Raw genomic sequence first — 11,174 nt, forward strand, 5'->3', positions numbered from 1 at the left:
TCTCGATACAGGCTTGATTATTGGGCCGTAAAAAGCCCATTAATTGATATTTTAAAAGCAATTTTTATCTTTTTAAAATGATAATCGTCTTTATGCAGAAGAACGAATCTACTTCTCGTGGACAGTCTCTGAAAACGTAAAATCCAAGAATGTTTTCGATTCTTCTCCGGTCGTAGAGATTCTAGAAACTCCGGTGAAATCCTTTTACCGGGCTCGATCGAAGTTACCTTTTTTGAATCTTCTCTGCTCCGATTTTCCTTCGTTTTCCTTCATTTTCCCGAGAAACCAAACAGTTTCGCTTTATTTTATTCGGGCGAAAATTGAATAAAGCCTCACCATAGTTGATCTGCGAATCGAAGATCGAGCAATGGATTTCTTAGAACTAGAAGCGATCGAGGGTGTACGGTGGACATGGAACTCATGGCCAACAACGAAATCGGATTGTAAATCTCTAGTTGTTCCTCTAAGCATCATGTACACTCCATTGATGCAGTTCTCCGAGCTTCCCACGATTCCTTATGATCCGCTGATTTGCTCTCGATGCGGCGCAGTGTTGAACCCTTACGCTCGTGTGGATTACCAATCTCGAATCTGGGCTTGTCCCTTCTGCTTGCACAAAAACCTCTTCCCTCGCTCTTACGCCGGAATCACCGAGACCAATCTCCCGGCGGAGCTTTTCCCGACTTACAGCGCCGTCGAATACTCTCCGCCGCGTAAATCCGCATCCACCACGGCTGCTTCGACCGCTAGCTGGACGAATGGGATCGGTCAAGGGCTACAACCGTCGAGATCGATGTCTTCCTCTTCGTCTTTCTCGTCTCTCGCTTCTACCGTCGGCGGAGCTGGTGGTGGTAGCTACGGCGAGCTTGGGCCTGCGTTCGTGTTCGTTCTTGATGCGTCTATGGCGGAAGAGGAGTTACGGGCCCTGAGAAGCGAGCTTTTGCTAGTGATTGAGCAGTTGCCAGAGAATTCCTTGGTGGCTTTGATTACTTTCGATTCCATGGTTAGGGTCTATGATTTGGGTTTCTCAGAATGCTCTAAAGTTGTTGTCTTCCATGGCGAACGTGAGCTTCCTCCAGAGCAGGTAAAAATCTTGATTTGGGACTTTCGGTCAATGCTTCCTTCTTGCACAAATGGTGGCATTTGATTACAGTAGATACAATAGAGGGATACATATGATTGAATCGATACCTTTGTTTTCATTTGAAATGACTATATTCGTATTTTTGGATTAGTGTTTAATCAGATAGTTTGATGAATTTGAAGTGTGTTGAATTGTTGATGTGTGATTTGACTCTCTTTGTGTAAAAACAAGTACTCATTTTAGGCTTCTTGTTGTTCTTAAGCCAGAAATCTACTGTCTTCTTGTGTTTCATTTTGATTGTTTGTTTCGATAGATTGTTCTTTTTTGCAGTGTTTGAGTTTGAATTTGACAAAGTTTTTCATCAGATACAACAATTTCTCGGACTTGGATATTCGAAGCAGCTTCATCATGGGAAGATGTCAGCGATTCGGAAGCAGAGTTTCTTGCTTCCGTTGGGGGAATGTGAGTTTAACATAACATCTGCTTTTGAAGAAATCGTTACATCGGTTAATGTCAAACCCGGTCATCGGCCTCATAGGTCAACCGGTACTGCGATCTCGACAGCACTGGGACTGCTCGAAGGATGTTCTGTAACCACAGGATCCCGGATCATGGTTTTCACGTCAGGGCCTGCAACAAGAGGCCCCGGGATCGTTGTGGACTCGGATCTAAACCGTTCGATCAGAACACACAGAGATATCATCACTGGTCAAGTGCCTTATTACGACAGATCTTGCGGGTTTTACAAGAAACTAGCAAAAAGGCTCTGCGATTCGTCTGCTGCTCTCGATTTGTTCGCTTGCTCTCTTGACCAAGTTGGAGCAGCGGAGCTGAGGTACGCAGTGGAAATGTCTGGTGGGTTTCTCTTACTTGGAGAGACGTTTGAATCCGAGCAGTTCAAGAAATGTCTCAGACATATATTCAGCCGAGACGCAGATGGGAACTTGAACATGTGCTTTGACGTGTCTATAGAAGTTGTGACGACTAAAGATATGCGAATCTGTGGTGCGCTTGGTCCGGTTGTGTCGCTTAAGAGGAAGAATGATATAGTGAGCGAAACAGATATCGGTGAAGGTGGAACATATTCATGGAAGACGAGCACTGTCACTAATAAGACTTGTGTTTCGTTCTTCTTTCATGTGAGCAACGAGCAGAACCGAAAACCGCAACCCGGTTCAGCGTTCTTCATTCAGTTCATTACTCGTTACCGGTATGGAAATGGAGGATTGAGAAAAAGGGTTACAACGGTTGCTAGAAGATGGGTCGCCGGAAAATCGCCGGAGATCTCGTCTGGTTTCGATCAAGAAACAGCTGCTTCGGTTATGGCGCGGCTTGCGATAAACAAAGCAGAAGAGTGTTACGCTAGAGACGTTATTAGATGGTTAGATGACGGTTTAATCCGGTTCGCTTCACGGTTCGGAGATTATATTCAAGAAGATCCAAAATCTTTCAGGTTGACTCCAAACTTCTCGCTTTACCCTCAGTTCATGTTCTACCTAAGGAGATCACAGTTTCTTGACGTCTTCAACAACTCTCCAGACGAAACCGGGTTTTTCCGGTTAATGTTAAACCGAGAAGGTGTGGTTAACTCAATCATCATGATTCAACCAACGCTTCTCCGGTATTCATTCGACGGGCCACCGGTTCCAGTCCTCTTGGACATCCGGTCAGTGACACCAGACGCGATTTTGCTGTTCGATTCATATTTCTACGTTGTGATCCACCACGGTTCGAAAATCGCGCAATGGAGGAAACTCGAGTATCACAAAGACGCGAACCACGAGACTTTCCGTAACCTTCTAGAAGCGCCGGAGATCGATGTGGTGCAGCTAGTGAGTGATCGGATTCCGATGCCACGGATCGTACGGTGTGACCAGCACGGTAGCCAAGCTCGGTTTCTTCTCGCTAAGCTTAACCCTTCGGTTACTCAGAAAACCGATCATACCGGTGGTTCAGAAATCGTTCTCACTGATGATTTGTGTCTTCAAGATTTCCTCGACGATTTGCAATCTCTGGCGGTCAAAAGCTGAGAGAAAATCGGTAAATTGGTTTGGTTTTTTGACTAATTGGTTATACGAATGATTACCTTATTAGTGTTCAGCTTTTCCAGAATCGTTTAAATTTGAAGTTTGTATGATTTGGTTTAGCTGTATAGAAACGGTTTTAATCCTTGAGAACCAATCGTGCAATTACCAACGAACCGGGTTAATTCACTTTACATGTTTGAATCACACGGGGAAGAAGAAGAAGAAAAAGAGAAACAAAGATCCTAAATCCCCAAATTCAGATAAATCAAAAAGCTTATAATCCGCTGTAATCGCCGCGAGCGCCGCCATTGTCGTCGGCGACGTTAGAGAGCATAGCTCCGTATGGAGATTCGAGATCGTCCGTCACAAGATCGTCCGTTCCTCTAACCGCAGCGTGCAAAATCACGAGCAAAACGCCGAATCCGACGGTTGTAAGCGCTCTAAGCCAGACTCCGGTGATGAAAAGTGAAAAGAGTGTAAGACCGGCGAGAAACACCGCGACGACGCCGTCGTTAACAGAAAAACCGAAGATGTCGAGTGATTCCTCGCGAGCGAAGTAGAGGAAGTACCAAGCGAGACCGACGGCGATAAACGCGAGAATCGCGATCGGGCGTGTGATTAGAGCGAAGGCTAGGAGGAAGTAGATGATGATACTGTAGTTGATTCGGAAATGCGTGAGGTTTTGCGTCACGCGCGTGGTGGCGTCGGCGACGGAGGAAGGGAAGCTCAAAGCGGATAGATCTAGAAATTCACTCCAGGCACGAGCAGCAATGGAGATCGAATGTGCCGATTCTTTGAAGCTTGAAATCACTTGATTCGCCATTGTTGTTCTGGATTCTGGAAACTCCTGAAACCCTAGATTCGTTCGAGTGCGAGAGGTATGTGAAAAGAAAGGAGGAGCAAGTCAAACAGATTTCTGATGAGCTAAGACTTTAGAACGTTAACAGGCTCAAGCCCAGATAGTAAAGCCCAATAAAAAGTCCAACTAATACGATACTAGTATAGTCCGTGAAGGTTTTATACATTTATATTGTTTTTTTTTCCCAACTCGTATTAGAAGTTTCGAACAAAGAATCTGGTACAGCAATTCCATAAGGCGCTAGTAAATTCATAGAGGAACAACCTAAAAAGTTTTATTTTGTCACATTTTATGTAGATTGTTTTTTTTTTATAAAAAAAACATGCAATTATATCTTTATTTTATATAGTAATAATTAAATGTAAACCGTTTGAAACTCATCTTACTACAGTTTATCGCCCAAAATTAAACTGCATTTATAAAAGATAGACTTCTCATTGAAAACCTTCTGCTGGCATCTGAGCTTGTAAAGGATTATCACAAGGCTCCTATCTCTCCTCGCTGTGCAATGAAAATAGACATCTCAAAAGCCTTCGACTCAGTTCAATGGGATTTCTTATTCACCATTCTTAAAGCTCTCGATATTCCTCCACAATTTATTCATTGGATCAAATTGTGTGTATTCACTGCATCATTCTCTGTTCAAGTTAATGGAGAACTGGCTGGATACTTTGGTAGTAAACGGGGGCTTCGACAGGGCTGTTCACTCTCGCCATACCTGTTTGTTATATGCATGAATGTCCTCTCCAAAATGATCGACAAAGCAGCAGTTGAAAGGAGAATCGGCTATCATCCTAAATGTAAGAATTAAATCTTACACATCTCTGTTTTGCTGATGACTTGATGGTATTCTCAGATGGAAGTCTTGGGTCTATGGAGGGTATCATTACGGTATTTGATGAATTCGCTAAAATCTCTGGTCTTCAAGTCAGTTTGGAAAAATCCACAGTGTATCTTGCTGGTGTTTCAGGAGAGATGCGAACGACAACGCTTGACAGCGTTCCGTTCGTGTCAGGAACGCTACCAGTACGTTACCTAGGCCTGCCACTCTTCACAAAGAAGATGACGAAAACAGATTACGCCCCTCTCATTGATGGTATTCGGCGCAGAGTGCATTCTTGGACAGCTCGATTCCTTTCTTTTGCAGGACGTTTACAGCTGATAAACTTGGTGATCTCAAGCTTAACCAATTTCTGGATCTTGGCATACCGCTTTCCCAGAGGATGTCTTGATGAAATTGAAAGCATCGGCTCAGCCTTCCTGTGGTCTGGGCCAGACCTTAACACTAAGAAGGCCAAGGTCGCTTGGAGAGATGTTTGTTGCCCAAGAAAGGAAGGAAGATTAGGGTTTAAAAATGTTCGAGAAGCAAATGACGTCTGTGTGCTGAAACTATTCTGGAAAATCCTTACGACCAAAAATTCGTTTTGGGTCAGATGGATACACTCTTGCTATATAAAAGGATCCTCCATTTGGGCACTTAAAGATCCTACAAGTTCTTCACCAGGTTCTTGGATGTGGAAACAAATATTGAAAATCAGAAGCAAAGCAAAGGAATTTGTGCGAATGGATGTCAAGAATGGGAAAACAACTCATTTTTGGTTTGATCACTGGAGTTCAATGGGCAGACTTGTGGATCTGACAGGGGAACGTGGCTACGTAGACTTGGGTCTGAACTATAAAGCTACTGTTGCAACTGCTCTTAGTTCGCATCAACGACGAAGACACCGTTTCCCCTTATTCAATATGATAGAAGAGGAAATTCAGGCCGCTCCTCGAAATTATAAACCAGAGGAAGAAGACGTAGCTCTCTGGCGACAGAAGACCGGTGAATAAAAACATCGTTTCAGCACACAAAAAACCTGGGAACAGTTACGTCAACTGAAGCCACTTGTCGAATGGAGTAGAGTGGTTTGGTTTCGTCACAATACTCCCAAGTTCGCCTTCCATACGTGGATCACGATCCTCAACCGGCTGCCTACGGGAGATCGCATGCTAACGTGGAACCAACAGCTCTATACCTCGTGTGTCTTCTGTCTCCATCCTCTGGAAAGCAGAACTCACTTGTTTTTCGAATGCCCTTACACAGAGCAAATTTGGACCACTCTAGCGAGAAATCTGCTTGGAGATGCCTTTACATGTGATTGGGATAGCTTACTGGTGCACATCACTCACCAGAATCAGGGTCGTCTAAGAGCCTACACCACCAAATACCTGCTTCACATCACTCTATACCACGTGTGGCGAGAACGTAACGGAAGGCGTCATGGAGAAATTCAGTCAACACCGCAACAGTTGACACAGAGAATTGATAAAGGGATGAGAAATAGATTTAACTCTATCCGATTCATTGGCGACCAAAAATATGAAGAGGGATATCAATATTGGATTGCATCAAGGCCTCTTGCCTAATCTGTATTTTATTTAGCGAATTAAGCTGCTTCTGTTTTCGCAAACATCTTTATGTAAAATTTTTTGTTTTGGGTTCGAATAAATTTAACATTCATTCAAAAAAATGATTAAATGTAAATGATTTAAATTCAAATTTTATTTTCTTCGAAGAAGAAATATAGAAATTGAGTGTAAAAAATTATATTGAAAACGTGGAATGAAACCTTTTTAAAATAAAAAACAAATTTAAAATAATATCTTATTATATAAAACGGAAGGAGTAGAAAAAAATTAGATGCTTTTCTTGAATAGTTGGTCTGTAATAGAAATAAAATAGAAATAAACGAATCAAAATCGGTCAATTTTACAGTCAAGTCGTTCACACAAGGAAATTTCCTAAGGCTCAAGAGTAATGAGTAAATGACACATCAAAAAGATAATATCAAAGACTATTACAATTACAATAATAGAGGTAGAGTAAATAAGTACATCAACTGATCCACACAAAACAAAATCTAGTGATGATTTAAACATAACTAAACTACTAAAGCAACAAACACTCCAATACTTTGACCCAAAAAAAACTGCGATAATAACGATTTAATTGATTAACCTTTAACAATTAAAGAAAATGATTTTTTTTGTAAAACTTAATCATTTTTCGTTTTATGCATTCATTAAACGAGAAAACATCTACCTTCTCGCAGGAATTTCCAACCTTGCGGACAGTAAGCGAAATATATTCTACTAAGATCATCTCTTTTTTTTTTTTTTTTCCACGGTCTTGTTTTTTTCACCTCAGTAAAGGAAAATAATTGTCTTCTAAAATTGGAGAAATAATGGCTAAAGCTTCTTTTTTTCGTTGCCAATATATACGTTACTTGACTTTCTCTAGCTACATGTTTCCTACGTCAACTGACTTTTGTCTTGAATTCTCCTACATACGTGATACGTCACTAATATAAACAAGAACTTGTGAAACTATTCATTGACTTAAACCAAAACAAAAAGAAACTATTCATTGACCACGTGCTTGATATTGTTCACGTGTGTTAAATCAACAATACCTCACGTGTTTAATTTACAAGATAAATATACACACGACTACACGACACACACAACATCAACTCACAACTCAACATTCGAAAACAGTGTGTGTGAGAGAGAAAGAGAGAGAGAGAGATGGATTATTTCTTTCTAGATTGCGTTTGCCAAGAAGAAGAAGAAGAAGACAAGTTCTGGGATCTGATCGCCGGTGACGTTTCCGGCAACGGTGACGACGGTGAAAGAACCGTAAACAGAAGTGCGTTTAGGTCATACGTGAAGGATACGGAACAGAGGATGATGCCGTCTTCATCGACGGTGAATAACGTGAAGAGAAGAATGGTGAATCTTTTGAGAAAGAATTGGGAGGAGAAGAAAAATGCGGTGGCGCCGGAGAAAGAGAGATGCCGGCTACATATGATGAAAGAGAGAACAAGAAGAGAGAAACAAAAACAGAGTTACTTAGCTCTCCATTCTCTTCTACCATTTGCCACCAAGGTAGAGTACTTCATTGTGTTTATTAAATTCAAATAACAAATAAACAAGAAAATTAAAATACAAGACAATTCTTTAAATTATAATACCACTTTTTTAAGTTTTCGATTCAAAACATATATATATATATATATATACTAACATTTTTAGGGGAAAAAAAGAGAACATATACCAACACTAATTTATTTTTCCAATAATACCACCAATTCAATATCACAAAACTCTTATAACCTGGGGAAAAGAACTAAATATTAAATTAGAAAAAGAAAATCCAAACATAATGTATTAGTTTTCTTTGTACTTTCTTTAGGGTAAACAAATATTTTACACAATAATTTGTAGTATTATTAACAAAATAAACTAGTGATAGTGTGCTTGAAACAAAAACGTATAAAATATAATATTAAGGCATTTCTCTTAAATCAAACCTTTATAAATAATGGATTCTTTCCTTTAAACTATATATTCGAAAGAGACGGATTGGAGGTCCTTAATACACTACTTTATTCAGGGCTCCTAAATTTCTGATATTTTTTGTTTGTATAGTCAACACAAATTTATACAAAAATATAATTTTCATTGAATAGGCCTATATTAATAGAAATTGGGACGGACGCAAAACAATTAAACAACATCATTTATCCTAATAATGTGCATTGATGTTTTTGATTGTATGTTTCAGAATGACAAAAATTCAATTGTTGAAAAAGCTGTGGATCAGATTGGGAAATTAGAAAGACTAAAGGAAGACCTAGAGAGAAGAATGAATGTGTTGGAAGCAAAATCAGCAAAGGATGATGATGAATTGATTGGGACAAAGGTTAGGTTTAATCTACAAGAACCTTTGTCTGGGATCGATTCAATGGTAGAAGTTCTTCAATGTCTTAAATCAGTGGGGACAAAATTTAAAACAGTCCAAGCCAATTTCTCTCCTCATGAATTCTCTGCGACCATGAACATCGAGACTCAGGTACATATTTACATATTCAATTTGATTTTCCGTTCATTTTCTTTCAATTTGTTGGATTTATTTTTCTGTTTATAAAACACTAGATTATGATCCGCATGATGTATATGTAAATTCTATATAGAAAACATTACTTTGATCATGAAATTAATAACTCGCATAATTATTTTACAAAAAAATAAGAACCCACATAATTATGATTTATGTAATTAGATTTTGGATTCAGACCCACATTTATTTTATCTTGTGAAACTGAATCATCAAAGATGCAAGAACAATCGTAAACAATAACAACATATTGAACCTGTAAATTCGATACGTGCAAATCGGGAGAAACCAACTTTACATGAAAACATAAAATTTTAAGCACACACACACTCACAATAATACACTATTATGGAAATAGTTTTTTTTTTTTGTTGTTCAGAATTATGGAAATAGCTTGCATTAACAAAATCAAAGCATACACATTATACATACAAATTAATTATTATGTAAACTACATTTTTTTTTGTTAAAGAACGTATTACATAAACTACATACAAAATTAGGATTATCATATCATGTTGTTACATAGTCACAAAAATAAGTGTATATAGATTATTATTAATCTTCTAAATTTGACATTATAAATTTTATATTTTATATTTTTCGATCTTATAGTTTTTTTTCTTTTGCTTTTTTATTGTTTAGGATTTTAAAAGAATAAACGAAAACACCATGCTTTACTTAGATTTATGATTTAAACTTGAAAGATAAAAAGATATAAAAATATTGAAAACATGAAAAATAGAAAAAAATTATTTTTGTATAATTATTTTGTCATCTTTAGAATCTAAATAACTTAACAAAACAAAATATTTACGACAAAAAAAACATTTATTATTATATTGACATATAAAAAATCCAATCAACAACTACACATAACAGCACATAGGTAGTTATAATCTGATATGTGTTAAGCTCACGTTTCATTTTCTATATTTTATATAGAAAACAAAATAAAATTTCTTTGTTTTAATCGGTTTTGGTTTATAAACGAGTTTTCTCCAATGTTATTTTATTGTTATCATATAATTATTTTAAGATTATTTTAGATCTATTGTATAATTGGTTTGAAATATTCTCTTAAAAAATATTCTCTAGTATTTGGATTTGTAGTTAGAAACATATTTTATTGTATTTTTGTTAACAGTTACGTTATTTGGATTGTAGTTAAAAAAAGACTTGTGTGATGATATTAACTTTTGGCAGATACGAGGAGAAGAGGTGGAAAAGAGAGTGGAGAGAAGACTCCAGGAAATTGAATGGAAACTCCTCTTCCCACCAGAAGCTTCGTTTCTTAAAGACTAATGAGTTCCATTCTATTGTTTCTTTTATTCATTTTTTTTCGTCGTCTACTTCTTTATTTTTAGATCTTTAAATAAATTGAGCACTGCTTTGTTGACAAAAAACTTATACATATGCACTATTTTTTGAGCTTTGTATGATTCTGAATCCGTGGGTCATTTATTATCTAATTGAAATGTTACAAAAGTAGTATTTACAAAAGTTATGTAAGTTTTTGTGCTAATGATTTTTGTGCCAATGTTAGTAACTCAGAACCACTAGCTCATTCGGTTCAAGCGTTTTGGAGTTGGAAAACTTGCAAAATCAAACAAAGGTATGCTCAGCAATTTACCAGTGACATTGGATCCACACTCTCGAAGATGGGTTACAGTCTCCGTCGACTCGATGGATACAGAGATCCCAATGATCTCTAGTAATGTTAAGAAAGGAATAGTACTGAAACAGAAAGGCATGGTAACCTTCCACGATGTATTCCTGAAAATATGTTAATAAAAACGTCAATTATATTTATGTTTTTTTGTAATTCGGTAATTTAATCGATAGGAAAGCTTATAGGCCTTATCTAAATTAAAAGTAGTCATAGACATTAATTTTTTAGACTTTATGCAATTACTCAAGAAACTTGCAAAAACTTTTTTTTTTGAATTTATGTATGGAATAAAAAAAAACGATAGACTGTAAAAGCTTTTAACTCTAATATTAAAATAATATAAGAATTTGATGGTGACTCTTATGATCAGATAGATATGAAACCAAAGATAGGTGGTCGCCCTCTCCTTTGGTCAAGTGATGGTTGGTGATGAAGTGATCTGATATGTATGCGGTCACCCTCTCATGTGAAATCGGTTTAATGGAATACTGGCAGGATAAATATACGACACATAAGAATGGTGAGTCTCTGATATGTGTTAAGCTCAAGTTTCACTTTCTATATTTTATATATAAACCAAAATATCATGT

At 37.6% G+C, this 11,174-nt stretch overlaps 3 protein-coding genes across 3 annotated transcripts; 2 read left to right on the plus strand and 1 right to left on the minus strand.

Annotated features, from left to right (window-relative positions):
• The first annotated feature begins 109 nt into the window (after window positions 1–109).
• Window positions 110–3,201, plus strand: LOC18020508 (protein transport protein SEC23). Its single transcript, XM_006403145.2, has 2 exons — window positions 110–1,084; window positions 1,450–3,201. Exons 1-2 carry the CDS (start codon window positions 368–370, stop codon window positions 3,112–3,114), a joined length of 2,382 nt encoding a protein of 793 aa, XP_006403208.1. The 5' UTR covers window positions 110–367; the 3' UTR covers window positions 3,115–3,201.
• A 53-nt stretch (window positions 3,202–3,254) lies between these two features.
• Window positions 3,255–4,149, minus strand: LOC18020509 (PRA1 family protein D). The gene has a single exon (XM_006403146.2). The coding sequence runs from the start codon at window positions 3,932–3,934 to the stop codon at window positions 3,386–3,388; it is 549 nt and encodes a 182-aa protein (XP_006403209.1). The 5' UTR covers window positions 3,935–4,149; the 3' UTR covers window positions 3,255–3,385.
• A 3,378-nt stretch (window positions 4,150–7,527) lies between these two features.
• On the plus strand, window positions 7,528–10,256 carry LOC18020510 (transcription factor bHLH92). The gene is made up of 3 exons (XM_006403147.2): window positions 7,528–7,900; window positions 8,580–8,867; window positions 10,119–10,256. Exons 1-3 carry the CDS (start codon window positions 7,541–7,543, stop codon window positions 10,215–10,217), a joined length of 747 nt encoding a protein of 248 aa, XP_006403210.1. The 5' UTR covers window positions 7,528–7,540; the 3' UTR covers window positions 10,218–10,256.
• Window positions 10,257–11,174: the final 918 nt, after the last annotated feature.

This window comes from Eutrema salsugineum, unplaced genomic scaffold (assembly GCF_000478725.1).
Source record: "Eutrema salsugineum unplaced genomic scaffold, Eutsalg1_0 scaffold_17, whole genome shotgun sequence".
Taxonomy (NCBI): Eukaryota; Viridiplantae; Streptophyta; class Magnoliopsida; order Brassicales; family Brassicaceae; genus Eutrema; species Eutrema salsugineum.

Excerpts from the sequence above, each read along its gene's own strand:
- LOC18020508 (XM_006403145.2), top strand. The coding sequence starts at position 368 with ATGGATTTCTTAGAACTAGAAGCGATCGAGGGTGTACGGTGGACATGG. Across the intron at positions 1,085-1,449 it reads GTGAGCTTCCTCCAGAGCAG|ATACAACAATTTCTCGGACT; the intron begins GTAAAAATCTTG and ends GTTTTTCATCAG.
- LOC18020509 (XM_006403146.2), bottom strand. The coding sequence starts at position 3,934 with ATGGCGAATCAAGTGATTTCAAGCTTCAAAGAATCGGCACATTCGATC.
- LOC18020510 (XM_006403147.2), top strand. The coding sequence starts at position 7,541 with ATGGATTATTTCTTTCTAGATTGCGTTTGCCAAGAAGAAGAAGAAGAA. Across the intron at positions 7,901-8,579 it reads TTCTACCATTTGCCACCAAG|AATGACAAAAATTCAATTGT; the intron begins GTAGAGTACTTC and ends TGTATGTTTCAG. Across the intron at positions 8,868-10,118 it reads CCATGAACATCGAGACTCAG|ATACGAGGAGAAGAGGTGGA; the intron begins GTACATATTTAC and ends AACTTTTGGCAG.